At 33.8% G+C, this 17,461-nt stretch overlaps 1 protein-coding gene across 1 annotated transcript in view; it reads left to right on the top strand.

The window, feature by feature from the left end:
* LOC116340777 (roundabout homolog 1-like) overlaps positions 1-3,779 on the top strand; it is a 78,602-nt gene extending 74,823 nt beyond the window's left edge. Inside the window, exons 18-19 of the mRNA XM_031767432.1 lie at positions 1,602-1,776; positions 1,907-3,779. Of these exons, the coding sequence (XP_031623292.1) occupies positions 1,602-1,776; positions 1,907-2,702 (971 nt within the window). The 3' untranslated portion in view covers positions 2,703-3,779. The remainder of the gene's footprint in view (positions 1-1,601; positions 1,777-1,906) is intronic.
* Positions 3,780-17,461: the final 13,682 nt, after the last annotated feature.

The following is a 17,461-nucleotide window of genomic DNA, read 5'->3' as shown; positions in this document are numbered from 1 at the left end:
TTCCATTTCGTCGTTCCATTTTTCTTTTAATTAAAAAATGGCATGTGTTTGCCGCTGGCGGCGATTAAGTACAATTTTAATACGTGATACATCATATGCAGGTGATTTTTACAACAGAAAAAAATGTTTTTCTTTAAGCACACCATTCATTGACTGCTATTAATTCACTTTCTTCTGGACATTTATTCAGCGGTGAATTTGCTCCCCTCGTCACAACTCTCACTCTCAGTTACTATCCATGAGAGCGGCCAAACACTCACATCGACTGTTTGTTCGCAGTGTTTTTGTTTGATTTGAATTTTTCTTGTTCAAACATCATTGTTTCACTGCATCCATTGACTATTGCAATTCTCGACCCCTCGTCGCATAATTTCACTCACGATCTGGGGATCAAAATGATTATGAAATATAGAAAATGTTTTGTCAGAATATATTTTCCTAACATTTTGGCTTGTGTGTTTGTTTTTCTATAATAATCATATACGCACACAATTCATGGTGAACGCACACACTTTTAAATTGTTTTGGTTTTTCATACCATTTAGCAATGGCAAGTGTAATCTTTGATGGTATTTAACATTAAATAGAAAACAAGCCAATTGGTTTGTTTAGAAGCGCCTCTTTTCATCTCTCGCAAACAATTTAACAATGCCAACGCAATTTCAGTGCGTGGATTTGTGCGAGAGAGAGGAAGAGGGAAGAACAAATCGAACGAGAAAAAATTGTGTGGTGGCAAGCACATTATTCGTATAGGCACAAAACATTATACAGAATGTTTGCACAGTGATTGACTATTGTTTATTTTCTTCACTGTGGTAATTATTTCATAAATAAAACACTGTGTATTTATGCACAAGAAGAATGCATTGAATTCCTTTACTTTTTTTTTCTCTTTCTCCGTTGCCATGATTTCATGTTTGGTTTACCATCAATGGTTCGATTGCGTGAAACTTTTGTGTGAGAGTGAATTGCACACACAGTTAATTTATTGCTGCAAGAGAATTTTTCCTTTGATTGGGTCGATTTTAACCGAAATTCTTTTCACATTTTACACATTTTCCTGTGGATACTGTGATTTTTAGCAAAGTATCGACATATTTGTTTTTAAAAACAATTTATTATCTTCCTATGTTGATACCATATAAAGAAAGAAAAACAAAACCGGTACAGATAATGACACAGCATTTTAATAAAAGTTCTCATTCTCCCTCAGAGGGGATGAAAAAGTCACGTAAAAAGTGATGGTCACGAGCACAAGCAATTAATAAACGTTTTCTAAATGATTTTTAATGCGAACGAACGCGCAGCAATTTTTTTCTCTTGTCGTTATGCTCTTGTCGTTTTTTGTCTATTGAATATTTAATTGACATTTGCTTCGTTTATCTAGCATGAATCAAGTCGGGTGAATTTTTTTTGTTGTCAAAAAGCTGTGTTCATTCTTTCTGTCTATACAATAAACGAGATTGAAAATGCCAACACAATGCTAATCGCATGCAAAATTTATAATCTCACTGTGTGACGCTGCCAAAGCGTAAATGGCTTTCCATTTTTATCACTTTTGAAATTTATAACGTGTTTTTTTTTGTCTTGTTTATTTACAGATGCTCGTTCGAATAGCGTTTTGAAAATATCGAGTATATCACGAAATCGAAATGGTTTCTGGTTGGATCCAACGGGAATGGTATGGAGACAAACTGAATTGCCAAAAGACCAAATAGCTGACTATGCACCGGTGTGTCAAACACCGACTATTCATCGAGACGTTGATCAGAATGGGTAAGTTTTTTTTTGTTGCTCTGTGCAGCCTATCAAAAACTCTATCATGTCGCTTAATTGTCATGTGTATTCATTTTTTTCTGTTTTTCTCTTCCATTTTGTTTTTGTCTCTGTGTGTGTCGTCATATAGATTCATCAATGATTATTCCAATTTTCCGGCCGATTACGCGGAAGTATCAACGTTTAGCAAGGCCCCAAGTGAATGCAGCGGAACACGTTCACCAGCACCGTATGCAACCACAACACTTGTCGGCAATTCACGTTTAATCACAGTAAAGAATGTAAACAATCAAAATATGTACTTTGCCAGCGACTTATATAATCCACAAAATCGTTATGTACACTCCGAATCGTATTTCAATCCAAAAGAAAAAATCAATATCACAGAAAATCGACTTGGATGCAATACATTCAATCCAAATCATGCATCTGCAATGGCAGCAAACACACCGTTCGGTACGATACGCAAAAATCGATTGAAATTGTTACGCAATCCACATTTTCGCATTGGACAAAGCGATGGTAAACTGAATGATTCAAACGATAGCAATGGAAATTTGACTAATTCAAATGCAAATGGACAACAAGAGCAACTTTATGTGAAAATTGGCGAAATGAATCCAACATCAAGTGAATACGATTACAGTGGAATGCGTTGGTCACCACAACAACAACAGCATCAGCATCAACATCAGCAATCGATAGATCAATACCATCACCAAAGACCATCAATGCAACAAAATTACGAACAAACATCTCAAGCGATGCAACAACAGCCACCACAATCGAACAATGGCTCATCGAATCAAAGCATTTACGAGAACCATCATCGTCAAAATAGTGATAAGGATATGATTTATGCACCATCAGCAAATCGCAGCATTATTAGCTATATGAGCTCAAATAAACGTTTCGATGAAGTGTAGATGCATTTATTTTCACCATACACTCTGCACAATACACGCAATTCGATTAATATATTAGAATAATATAAATATATTATTTATGTGTTAATTTAAAAAAGAAAAATGAAAGGAAATTCGACGAAATTCTGTATATTTTGCCACCCCCCCAAATCTAGTGATTTAAAATGAACGAAAATAAGGAAGGAAATACCAAAATTATACTCGAAAAAAGAGAAAATTATTTGTTGTATGCGCTTCATAAAGCATGGCACCTGTAAATAGACTTCAATTTAGACTATGTAGGCATAGAATAGCTATATTCATTTATATATCGTTCGCATCTGAAATTATTCACCCCTAACTTGCGCACACATTGACACACACACGAACATATATACAACATTTATCAACAACATCCGAATAAAATAAGAAAAATTTATGAACAATTTCATCATATTACAACCAAGCAGTATTTGTATTTTTCGCTCCTTAGATATTATTCTATAAAATACTCAAAACAAAAAATGCGTAAATTTTTTATGTTTCAACGTCATTTTATTTCGAAAGAGACTGACACTATCTTCCTTCTCGATGTTATTGCACTTCATATTCTCAGTGGACCGCAATATTTCTGTTCGGTTTGTCTTTTCATGCTTACAATCTCAATTGTTATATAAATGCGTAGAATGCGATGCGTTATAATTTATAGTCATATAGAAAAGGAAACCCAGTCGTATAACTTTTAGAAGCGCCTACGGCGCAACAAAATGTATAAATGTAATTTAATAGAAACCATAAGTCGATAAATAACTTTTCAAATTAGGAGAGAATAACTGGCTAATTTATATTTAAAATGGAGAATAAAATCAAATTTAACGTTCAATGATGATGGACACAAAGCATATTGAATTCATAAACATTAGCATCCTAATAAATATAAATTATCAACAAAATTGAGCAAAAAAACAACTATTATCAAATTAAGCATGTGGAATATACTGTGTAAAATCCGTTACGTATTAGCATTTAAATGAACGTAAACGTCAATAAAAATCATTTAAGCATTTAAATTGAATGAATTAACAACAACAAATTTACTAATATATATATATATATCAAACAAATGTGTATAAATGTATGCGATAACAAATTTTCCCAGAAATTAAATTAAATTAAAAAGAAAAATAAAATAATATTGTGTTTCAATCGCTTAATATTTCAAATTAAAAAAAATTGTGTGTGTTGATTTTTCCGAATTTTCTGCTGTTCTTGAATACTTTTTCCTTTTCTTCAAAAAAATTCGGCAAAAGATTTTCAACCTTTCATTTCATCAATTAAGGTAAAAAAATCCCTTTCGATTTGCAGATTTGCAGCTTTTGTATTCACCGGCCGATTTTAATTACTATTTACTGGAGATCAGATCAAACAAAACATGATAAATTATATTTTTTCCCAAAGTGAATGATGCTTGAAGCGACTTTGATTTCACGTCGACGGTATGATATGACCATTAAGCGCGTTTGTGAAATATTCTTGTCGGTATACATGAATCGGCACATTCTTCTTTCTCTTCTTTCTCTACCTGAGAGAATAGGAGATATATCGCAAAACCTTGTCAGTTGGAATCAAAATTACAAGTGCCTCCAAACATGAATGTGTGTATGTACCTTTGGAAAATCTAATCTTGTGGTGTGATTAAAATGCATGCACGAGCATTGAATATCAAACGAAAACAATGAACCAACTCTCGGGGTGTCTCATTACACTGTGAGCTGTGGAATGTTTTTGTATGCGATTAATTTTGTTTTGATGTTGTATACTGGTTTTTTTTGCCTCTCTCTCGCTTAAATTCTCGTGGCAACATGTTGACTCTTCTTTTTGCATTCGCCACATGTACACAGAATACTCCCATGTAAACACATATTTTCCATCGGAAAATCGGCCGCTATTCAATGAAACTCATACGACGGGCACGACCGGAAAAAAATAGCGATGCACAACATACATCATCTCAACGAAATAAAAACAACAACAGAAAAAAAACCGTAGGAAATGAGAAAAAACGCGGGAAATAAATAGCCAAATGGAAAATCAACTACATTTCATTTGTATTTAAGGCTTTTTCATCCATTGAATGCAATCCTGTGCTCATATCAAAACCTGAAAAATGAAAATTCCACTCATCAGAATGAGAACAAAAAAAAATGTGAGTACAAACAACACAACAGCTTACAAACATTTTTCCCGTACATTTTTCCTATTCACCGTTTATTTTGTGCATTTTTTCATGGATGTGTATTTACTATTTTTCCACAGTTGTGTGCCATCTTACACTCGAAATTCGAATTGGACTGGCGAATTCAAACCAAAATACACATCGAGCGCACAAAAATCACCTTCAATTTGTGTATACAAATTCGTTCGTGCCGACTTTATTTACAAGCATTTTTTCGTAAATACGCTTATGTTGAGCGAATTTATTTTTTTCATATACATTTCTGAATAGTTAAATAAATATTTTTACGTAAACCATTTGGTGTAGTTCTTTTTTGTTTTTGTCGACATTGAACATGGTTTTGCTATCTTTATTTTTTGAACGAATGTTTTTCGTTTGAAAGCACAAATAACAATATCTGGCATTGATTATTATGAATACGTGAACCAAACGAACTTAAGCAATTGCCGGTGCTCGATGTTTTTCTTTTTACGCATTTACTTTTATCGGTTCAATTTGGTGTTTTTCCATGTGCTTTCTTTAATCAGTGCACATTATTTGCTTGTTTGTTTTTTTTTGCTACATCAAAACATCTGTTTTTCTTTCGACCATTCTCATCGCATTTCTCTTAAATCTTATGAAAAAAAGCAAAAGCAAATGCGAACATAACATTTTTATTGAAAATGGATGCAAACACAACAGACGAGACTGTTAGTTGCCATTTGAAATGCTATTATGCTTAATAAATTGAATCAACGAGATTTTTTTTATTAAGTTTTGAAAAGAATGAACGGTTATTATTTGACTGACAATACAATCTGCCATTGAAATGGTTCAACGTTTATGTTCATCAATTTGTAATCGAATGTTAACGAAAGAGAAAGAGAGCGTAAGAGGGAGAGAGAGAGAGAGAAAGCGACAACCATTTTGGCAATCACGATGCGCAATAATATTAACTGAAAAGTAATTAAAAACGATAATCGATTGACTGGAATCAAATTCAGTTATAGCGAATGTAATCAAAACCCATCGAATGAAATTAACATGTGATTCCCTTTTTTCATCTTCACACACTCACATATGATCGATATTGTACTGTCTTTTTTTCGTGCGCATATATGCGAACTAAATTGATTTCCAAATCCATTATGCTGACTAAACGAGTTAAGTTCATAAAAGGATCGAAATCCAATTAAACTCCAACTGAATTGTTGCATAAAGACTAAAAATATAATTTTTCCATACAATATTGCAACATATACTAGTTACATTTAAAACACTCATTGAATTCGGTCGCATTGAAATTTTTATTATAGAGAATTGCTCATGCAAGTTGATTAAATATTAGTTGGATTGATTGTTGTAAAACATTGGCATTACACAATTCATACTATATTTGCACCAATCGACACCAATGCATAATTTATCAATATCAAATTTGTTGTGATTCGCTTAGCTGTTGCCTCATTATAATGAATGGTGTTTGCCATTAGAGTGTAATGCTGAAAATGGTTCTCAATAGAGCCTAAGACCGTTGGAATGTTTAAATTTCGATTTAATATTAAATTGATGTTGAATTTAGAATGACATATTCCAAATAAATACGATTTAAATATAATGGTATCTCTCATTCCAAAAAATGACATTCTATTGGTTCAAATGTAAATAACTAACCAGATTGATAAGCCATGTAATTCATCTACCACCAATAACCCACTGGCATAAAAGAAATTCGATATCAATGCAAAATATCCAAATAACGACCGAAAATATCTTTGAAATGCAATTTTCTGAATGCGTACATGGTATCGATTTTAAGCCATCGCATTTTTGCGGTGTAATGTTTGAAAAACAAATAAAGGAACAATAAATGGAAAAATACCAGCGTGCAGCTGTGTTAATTGAACGACATAAAGAGCGAGCGGTAAATTGAAATCTACAAGCGAATGGCAGTCGTTATGAGTTTTTGAAATAGAACACAAAGTACATTAAGTTTAGTGCACCCATATCGAGCACTGTGTGGCGGTCAAATCATAATCAGTATCATCAGCGGTCCATTGGAGATACTTGCAACAATGTCCCAAATTAATGGGATCTACCGTCGACAAGAGAAGAGATACATAGAGAGAGAGAGAGAGAGAGAGAGAGAAGGAGAGCGGGCGCAGAGAGAGACACAGAGAGAAAATGCAAATAATAGCTTTTGCACGCATATGACCGTTTTCGCCACCGAAAATGCACTTGAACAAACGGCTCAAAATTACTGTAGAAAGCCAGGAAACGGATGTATGCCAACGATACGAGAACGATATGCTCGTAAGCGCGACAAGGCGAACATAAACACACACGCACACACAATGTAAGGCATATAAATGTTTCGTTTGGCCATGTCAATGCTAAAATTTACGCAAAAGTATTCCGGTATTTCTGGCCAATATGCCATAAATCTGTAGGCGGGAAATTAGCTCTGGTCACTGCATTTAGATGCATTTGTACAACACATACATACAAATAAATAAATGGCATACGTGCCAAGCCTTTGGTAGAGATCCCAAAAACCCATTTCAATGAATGCATTTTGATTTAACATTGTTCGGCATGAATCATTTATTATCGGCACATTGCATTTGTTATACTGTGTACGGTATTCCATTGCAACATTCAAATCAACGTTAATAATAGGTCTTTTAAAATGAATGTAATGAAAATGGGGGGAGAAAGAGAGAGAGAGAGCAAGAGTGAACTTTGATTATGAACTACCACCAACGTGCTGTTGAAATGAAATCAACCATTTTCGAAACCGAATATTCAATTCAAACTGTAATCGAAACGCCATTCAAAATATTGGAATCTTCAGATCGTTCAAATGCCAAAACGAATTTTCTGACAAAGTACAAACCAAAAGCCAGAAGAACTATTAAGTGATTAGCCGCGTTTTGATTTGAAATTTTCTTTTCGCGCAATACCTCTCCTTCTCATTCATTAGTTTTATGGATTCCATTTTGGCATGCAATTATCTTGTAGCTGTACAACATTATCGCTCAATGGACATAATCGCCGCACATTTCATTTTGTTTTGTTTCATAAATGTAAACGTGCAGCAGTTTACTTGCACCCACACTCACCGATGACTTACTGCACACCAAAAGAAAACATGGTTGTAAATCGAAAAAGTGGTCATTAATGCGGCACGTTTCAGCCCAATCGGTAATAAATCCATTGCGTTATTGGAGAAAAAAATAAACGAAAAAGGTATGATGGGTACGAGCGGAAATTCATGTGTGTGCGAGTGTAAGTGTTGTGCAACTGCACAAATCGAGATAAATATAAATCGACAAAAACAATACAAGTGGGTCGCAGTGGAAAATCGTTTTTCTTCTCAGACACTTATTCATTTTATTACAAACATTCACATTAATTTCAGTTTACTGGAAATTCAGGAGATTGTGCAAGCATTGCCAAGGAAATGGCTGCACAAGATTTTGTACACCGAAACGGAATAACCAACAGTATTCGAAAACCGAGAATTAACTGACATTGGGTGACTCAGTTTTATCCCGATAAAAAATATCAAAAGATTCCAGGCTACTGAGTAAGAAATGAACAAGATACATTTAACGAAAAACGTGTCTTTAAATGGTTCTGACATGCACATTTCATTAGACCGGATAAATAAATGACCTGAATGTATTTCCGAAATGATGTGGCAACGGTCACTGCGATTCTTAAAAGCATATTTTCAAGGGGTGGATCGAATTGCAGATCATCGTCGTATACAGACTCGGTAAATTTTACTTGTTTTAAATGCAGCTAAACACCATTGCCACTTACTTACTCGGCGTTAAGCACCATTACCACTAAACACCAAAGTTGCGTTCCGAGTTGGTTTTAATTGGTTGCACGTATGGCGAATGCACATAAATCAAGAAGATACTCGCGTGACACTTGTATACTTCTGTGTGTTCATCGTCACTGTCGTGCACATCGACTAACTGCGTTCAATTTAAAGATTTCATCCGCATTGACTAATCGGATTATCCCGCCATTTAAAGTGGTTAAAAATTCAGCGTGATATTTTATTAAAAACTTTTAAGTGCAATTTAAAATTCGCCATTAATCCATTCATCAAAAGTAAATGATGCCGTAAGTTCTATTAATCAATACTTTATTGAGATTGCCAGCTTTGTCTTAAATCAGAAGCATTTTTTTCGAAAAAGTTTTATGTCATAAAATTTTATATGATATCGAATGATGCCAATGAAGATTGCTAAAGTTCGAAAGTAAAATAAAACCAGCTGAAAATCATTGAAGCATGGCAAAAATAAAAATCGGATTACTGAAATTGAGATATTATTGGGAAATTCTTTAAGCAACGACGAAGCGGCGAAAAACAACAAAATCGAAACCGATAAACTGACAGATGCCCGAGCAATAACATTTTTACTGTGGTATTGAGTTTTTTCCAACTTCATCGCTGTTAAACTAACGAACGATTCCAGAGAAAGATGCAAACCAACGAAAATAAAGCTCAATGGTAAACGGACACAATTGTGCGCGAAATTATTTAAACAAGTAAATGAAAAGACATCGAAACACAAATAATTGATGACGAAGAACGAGCAACACAAAACAGCAATAATAACAAAAAAGTAACAATAATTTATGTTATTAAAGTGTATGTGTGTGTATCTTGGTAGTTGCTAGTTAAATTTTATTCTGCGTAAAATTGCTTCGTTTGTTTTTCCCATAAGTTTCTATAGCGTGAGGCAATATTTTGTTGATTCGGTAGTCACTTTTTTTAGCTTGGTTTTTCGCAGATTTTATTCAAGACTTCTTTGCATGGATTTACGTTTTTATTCCCTACTCTTCTGTTCTTCTACTTTGTTGGTTTCGTTCATCAGAGTGGCTTTTGTACGAAGACACACAGTGAACGCAATAAACCATCATAAAAAAAACTTTTTTAATCCACATTGCCTTCACAAGTGGTTGCTCATTTCAGTGCGAGTGGGTGTGTGTATATCTGTTGCACAAGCCAGTAGATCATCGTTTTTCTTCTGATTATCGTCGTCGACGTCAATTCGCAGGTTTCACATCGACCGAACACATTATCATCTTATGCAATGAGTGAATGAGCCAACTTCGTGCAATTTCCAAAGACTTATGTCACATTAAGCTAGCGCTCGGTATTTATTATGTATTAGCTGCGAATAAAAAAGAAATACACAAGACGAAAAAACACACGGGGATGATGACGACGACATGAAGACAAAAAAAACGGAGTAAAACATCAGGTAATGTCACACGGCAATCATGTATAATGGTTTTGTGTTGATGACGTCCGACATTCAATGAAAATGAAGCGATGCAACATATAAACAAGATGAGAATGTGTCTGCTCTCGGGCAGATCAACACAACAGACTAAAATTATGGCATGGATAGACAGGAAACAATGTAGTAGAACGTTGGTCGTCGTCATGACACGAGATGATACATTTTTAAACTAAAATTAAAATGAACAACTTCTTGTCGCTACTTCTTTTCGTCGCCGCACCACCCATTCGACGACTACTTATGACTTTTGCTCACCTGAGACAAGATAGCATGTGGTTCTTGGTCTTCTTGTCTTCTACGTTTTTTTTATTGAGCTACGTTGTTGACGATGAATGCGACGGATTTGCCGTCATTCACGCTAATAATAATGTAATCAAACACATGAAAACAAACTTTGCATTGGCACTGAGATACAAAACAAAGTTTACACATCGATTAATTTGTATTAAAAAAAGAAGACCAACTTTGACCGGTGTCGCTGTTGATACCATTAGCCAAAGTTATATAAAAAGCATCATCGTAATCATTAAACATGATAGAAGAAAATAACCGAAGCAAACACTCTCATTACATTGAATTGCCTTTTTCATGCGTCAACAAAAACAATACGAAGATAAGGTAAATTTCGATGCACACACACACATACTTCTTGTAATTACACTGTGTTCATTTGCCAGTGTGATTCAGTTTTTATGGTCTTTGGTTGGAAATGGCATAAAGTTTTGTTTTTTTTCTCAACTTAAAATCCACGTTATACGAATAATACATTGAGTGTCTGTTGTTTTGATGACCTAACCTTTTCGGAATTATATTGTTTTATCCAATGGAAAAACATACAGAGAAAAACACAAATACATTTATCGCAATAAATTCATTGAATTTCCATTTGAAAAGTTCTCCATTTTCCTTGGTTCTTCGTGCCATTATTGATTTGTTGTTGTTGTTGTTTTTCATCGCATTGAGAACTAAAAAAACCATCTTACGAAATAATGTGAAGGGCACACAAGTTCAATCTGTAATGAAATGAGCGCATCATTTCGATCGTAAATTCGATGACCAATAAATTTGTTCTCATTTCACTTGCTGAAGCTTAAACATTCCGAGAATCTCCGCTATGAATTTGGGATTTGATGTGTGGCAAATGGCACAAATAAAATGAACGAAGCACATTTTATCGAATTGAAAACTTTTGCTACCATCAAAATCAGCTTTTTTTAATTGACATTGGGCCAAGTTTTAAGTTTGGAATGTAGAACGGATTTCGAGTTTTTTAGCCATTTTGTAGAGAGAGCTGACAAAACAAAAGTGAATCTCCAAGCTTTTTTCCCGGATTCAATTCGGTCTGAAACCGAAAACGACAAACTTTTCTAGACCATATGGCCAGAGATGGAATAGTGTTTCACCTAAATTCGGTGAATTTTCCGGACGATGAAACTGGATTTCAATTTTCATTAGTTTGATATTTGCTCGGGTAACAGCTTGCATCATCCACACACTTTATTACATGGGAATGCAATGGATTGAACTCATGAACTATAGAGAGAAGATAAAATACACTGGAAACGCATTCGTGTATGCCTTCATGTCACAGACCTTGGCAACGTGAATCTCTTTACTCCATTTAAAATGGAAATTTCAATTTTAGAAAACACTAGAAAAGAAAAATCGGGTTGAGCCAGTTTGAAATATATTCAATTTCGTTTTGCGAGAAGAAAATTTCAATTTTTTTCTACAAGCCATCACTCATTTCAGGCTCCGACAAATCAATATTGACAATCAATTGACACACATTTACGCTACTTCCGGCAGCTCAACACACCGAAGAAAAAAATAAATAGACAAAATGTCGAGACTAGAGTAATCGATATTAAATGTAAAATGATTCGAAGAATTTCCTGTGCGAGGATATGAGAACGACGTTCGACAAATTGTGGCCACAATCTCATAAAAGTTACTTTCTTAAATGTGTCGTAAACATCAAGTAAAATGTAATCAATTCGAAGTGTGATGCGGATAAAACGGAAATTTTTATAAATTTCATTATTTTACAGTCTCTGTCGCTTGCGCGTACGAATGTCTGAACTTTTTTCTTATTTTATGCCGTTCGTGCACTCAACTTAACGTTGTAACAACAAGGAATAGCACAACGCATAGAATTATCATATTAAAACATTTCACCCTCTCTCTCTCTCTCTCTCTGAAAGCGCTTCTTCAGAATGATGTATTTTAATCGGTGTCTTTGCGTGCCTATTGTATATAAAACGAAGCAACAACTAGGGGACCAATCGGCGTATATACGCTCCGGCTCATTTATATGATGAACGCATCAATTGAATATCATGTAATTTCGTTAAATCCAAGTGATGAGCTTCAATAGAAGATGCCAACCATATTTTCGACAACAAGCAATAAAATTTAATATATTTATGATGCTGCACGTAATATCATATAGATACAAACATTTACTCGTGCACGCGCATTTCAAAATATTCGTTGTTTTTTTCTGGCTTTGTCGTCCCAAAGCCAATATCGACAATGATTTTGTACACATTGTTAAAGTTAACGAAAACCAAAGAAACGAAAACTTGGCAGAGTTATTGATTTGTGTCATTGGAAAACATTTCCGAAACTTTTCGACTAAAAGAAAATGTTTTTGAATCGGTTGTTTTTTGTGGGCCTTCACAGCGTTCAACTATGGAAAATTGGATAATTCTGTATTCGAAATGAATTTTGTTTAAATTGAAAATATTCTGCGGTTTCAAGTTCAGAACTCCGAAATCTGAAGGATTTTCATTTCGAATTTAAGCAATGATTTGAATGTCATATTAAAAAGATTCGTCTGTGTGATGATATTTTGAGCTTAACTATAATAATGAACTGATCATTAGTCGATGCTTGCTGTTGAAAGTTGAAACTTGAGGAATAATTCTTCTGAATCGTTTTTCCTTCAGATTAGAATGCTGATTGGACTTGAAGTTGAAAATCATCAATTCGTATAAAATGGTAGAAAGTGCATCGTTTTGTTGTCATATTCGCCGAACTGAACGTCAATCGTTCCAAATTACAAGCATCTTTTGGCTTTGCAGCAAAAAATGTGTAGAAAACTTCAACAAGTTTGAAGAGCAGAATGAGATGTCTTCGTTATGAGTGAAAAGTAGTCAAATCGTATATTTTTTTCGCATAATGTTGTCTATCGGAACACAATTATTGAAATCTAAAGATGTCAGCATGAAAGACTGAACAATTTATGGAGTCGTTTCAGAGCAAAAAATGAATGCTTGAGTTGTGTCTGGTCATTTCGAGCAAACAATAAATCGACAATATTCAATTTTGCAGACGGCAAAAATACAATAGATTGAATGTAAAGAAAAGATGGCAATCGTTTAATTCAATCATTGTAAATGAAACGTATGGACGCAATGAGCAGCAATCATTCGTAGCCATAAGCAATGTTTGAAATGAAGAATAATAATATTTGCATGAATCAATGCGATCGAGTTCGTTAGCAAACACTAAAAAAATGAGATAAATAAAGGGAAAAATATGCATTGAATGAAAAACGGTCCGAAACTAGAAATTGCGAAGCATTTTCTCAATGGCAAAATAACCGAACATCAGATTAAAAGATAGACGGTTTTGAAGCTTTTGAATGTGTACAGAATGGGATTTGTTTGTTATACTTCGAATAGAAAAAAGTATATTTATACGGATGATAGTAATGAAGCTCTCGGAAATTACCTCGCTTCATTCGTAAATATATATTTGCTTTAGTTCTTGAAATTACATGTCATCATTGCGATAAACCGAAAATCAGGGAGAAATACCATTGTCGTTTCGTATATTAATGGTTGTCATAAATAAGAATTAAACAATTTAACGGAAAAAATTGAGCCGGACGGTTTGTGTATATGATGCGGGATAAAAATCGATGTTACCTTAACCTTAAGCATTGAAATTGTACATTTTTCTAAATAGCATGCATTCGTTTGCTCGCAAATAGATCTGCTAGATAAATATCTGATGTTCGCATAGTATATCCCTGAACGACTTGTGTTTATTTTCAGTATTGTGTACAAAATGGAAAACTACACAGCATATGAAAATGTCATCGGCAACAAAGTTTATCCTAAATTATTCGAAGCGATAAATTTTTTCTGGCTTTTCCCATTTTTTGTGCTTTCGATAATTTCAGTCGATTCAAATGCATACACTAAACACCACAAAAAAAGTCAATACAGATTAAAAATGTATCGTAATTTCTTTGGCAAGCTCGAAACGCACTTTCATTGGGTACATGTATTTGTTTTTTTAGTTATGGGCAGGTGGAGAATGCAAAACCATCGACAGACGAAACATGTTTACCCAGACGCGTGTAATTCGATTTGGTTTTCCTCTCTTATCAGTTTTTATGCATTAGAGAACAGGTCCTCAAAGAGCATTTCCAAATGTAAGCGGTGGATAAATAGATAGGACATTTTCCGAAATAGCAAATTGGCGCATAATCTGGCAATCGATAAGCAAATACCCCTATTTACAATGAACGGCGGTTAAATGCGTCAGGTATACATTATTACAGCAACTAATCAATGGATTAACCATAAACGTGTTGACATTTATCACAAAAGATACGCTCCGTGGAGAAATTGGTTTGGGCTATTTGGTTTTTTTTATTTCGAATCATGGAAAAAAGTGTTTACTAAATTTTTTCGTCGGAAAACTGAGTTTATAGTTTTTTCATATTTTTATTAATAGAATTAAAAAGATTATTTTGTTTGATTATCAAAATATGCACATTATATCTCTCAACATTATATACTCTCAACCTTCAAAAAGAAATATTTTCAGTAAAATGCCGGCTATTGGATAATTTTTGATTTTGAAAGTTTGAACAAATTATCATGTAAAAATTCGTTTGAAGTGTTTTCAATTTCAATTTGTCTGGAAACTTATGAGCCACGTATTAAAAGATTGAAGTTGAAATCAAAAGAATATTTGTTGAAATTATCTATAATTTTGATAAATGATTATAGAAAAGTGTCATCATGAAAGAGACAAATTAAACTTTCACATTAATCCGTGTATATTTAAATAGAGGTAAAATGTTTGGAATAAACCATTCAAACATTGTACATAGAACAGTTCAATACAATCATCGAAATCGTTCAAAATGCAATCCTTTGGACACCTTAAGGGCTACTTTCACATTTTGGGAATATTGCATGATTGTGATCGGTCATCAAGAATTGCAGCAACTTTTCGAAAAATCATTTTGATTGGATTTAATTTGTGTTACTTTTTAACTCCGTTCTGGCATCTTGTTTTTACCGCTCATAATTTTGCCAGCTTTATAAATAATTTAACTTTTGTATCGACTTCGATATTGATTAGTTCGTGGTACACCACATGTATTATGTATAAAGAAAAATACTTGTCTTTCTTCGTTGAAATGGATAAAATAATTACAAAAAGTAAAATAAACCGAAATAAATGGTGAATTCGAATATGTTACATATATATTTTTTTTTATTTGTGCAATAGGAAGTCAAAACCCTACGATTAGCCAAATTTACATCAACATCAATACAAAAATTCTATTGGTGAGATCTAAAAGAACGCAAGTGTGTTCGACTTTGTCGCAATAAAGGAATGTATGTTTTGCGCCAAGTAAATTTTGAAAAAAGAGAGTATGTATTACGGCTGAATCAGTTATTGGAAAAGGAATGCATGTTTCGCACCAGATAAATTTTGAAAAAAGAGAGTATGTATTTCGGCTGAATCAGTTGTTGGAAAAGGGATGCATGTTTCAGTTTTGTTGGTTTGGATAAAAGAACGTAAGTGTCTTTGTTCTGGAAGTGGGCTTTGGTGGATCCTCAGGATCATCAGAACCGCTCCCAGTTCTGGAAGTGGACCCTCAGGATGGGCCAGGGCATTGTCAAACCATAGTCTGGTCCATCCTGAGGATCCACCAAAACCCACTTCCAGAACTGGGAGCGGTTCTGATGATCCTGAGGATCCATCGAAGCCCAGTTCCAGAAGAATCATCGTTAAACATGCATCCCTTTTTTAACAACTGATTCAAAATCACTTACTTTCCTTTTGCAAAATTTATTTGGTGCGAAACATGCGTTCCTTTATCAGCAACTGATTAAGCCGGAAAACATACTTCCCTTTTACAAAATTTTTTTGGTGCAAAACATACTTTTCTTTTAGTAAGACAGAATTGGCAAAACACATACATTCCTTTTCCAAAATTTAAAGCGAAAAAAAAACATACGTTCTTTTAGATCTCACCCATAGAATTGAAACGACGACAAAATATCTACATATTTTGCTGCTTTACGTATTAGTGCCGGGGTATGTAATCACACCTGTAATAGTCTCATTTTATAGATATATATCATCGGATTATTCCAAAGATTATTTTACACTGGCTTATCCTGCAACGTAAGTTTGTGTTTTAATTTAGAAATGTCACTTTTTGAATATTTTCGAATAATATTTATTCAAAATGTTGTATAAATTCAAGGTTTCCGTTTGACTCGCAAACGCCATGCGGATATTTAATATGTTCATTCATCCAATCAATAACTATTTTGGTGGCAGCGCCAGTTGTTTTACTTGTGCTAGTTTTAATTATTGGATACTCTTTTTTCGTGGTTGCATTTGTGACAGATATCAAAGAGAACTTAAGAGAACTAAACGACGATATGATTAGAAAAAGGGAAAACCAAACTTTTCAAAATGACATTGAAATAATGAAAAAATTGCATAGCATCGCACAATTTCACTCCCTTGTGATGGATTTCACTTGCCATTTCTCAGACACGAATAGCATTCTTATTTTCATATATTTTACATTCGCAGTCATTTGCATTTGTGTCACATATTTACGTTTGAATATGGTAAGCGCTCAAACATTATAATAGTGTGTAATGCATCTGAAATAATTTTAATTTCTGTAGGTTATTGTGACGAGAGATATCGCAAGTATCGTACAGATAATTGTTATTATCGTTTCAGCCGTATTTTGGCTCTATTTGATATGCTATTCTGGTAAAGCATTCAAATATTTTTAGAATTCATTTCACTTTTTCATTTTAGACATTTTGAAACTAATTTTTTGTAATTTTGTACCCATTTTCAGGAAATCAAGTTTTAGAATGTTTCGCTAACGTTGAGTATAACTTTTATCAATTAAATTGGTATCAACTGTCATTAGATGCACAAAAAAGTCT

Source organism: Contarinia nasturtii, unplaced genomic scaffold (assembly GCF_009176525.2).
Source record: "Contarinia nasturtii isolate CC-2019 unplaced genomic scaffold, AAFC_CNas_1.1 Cnas_scaffold_695, whole genome shotgun sequence".
Classification (NCBI taxonomy): Eukaryota; Metazoa; Arthropoda; class Insecta; order Diptera; family Cecidomyiidae; genus Contarinia; species Contarinia nasturtii.
This window is presented reverse-complemented; position numbering and strand designations above follow the sequence as displayed.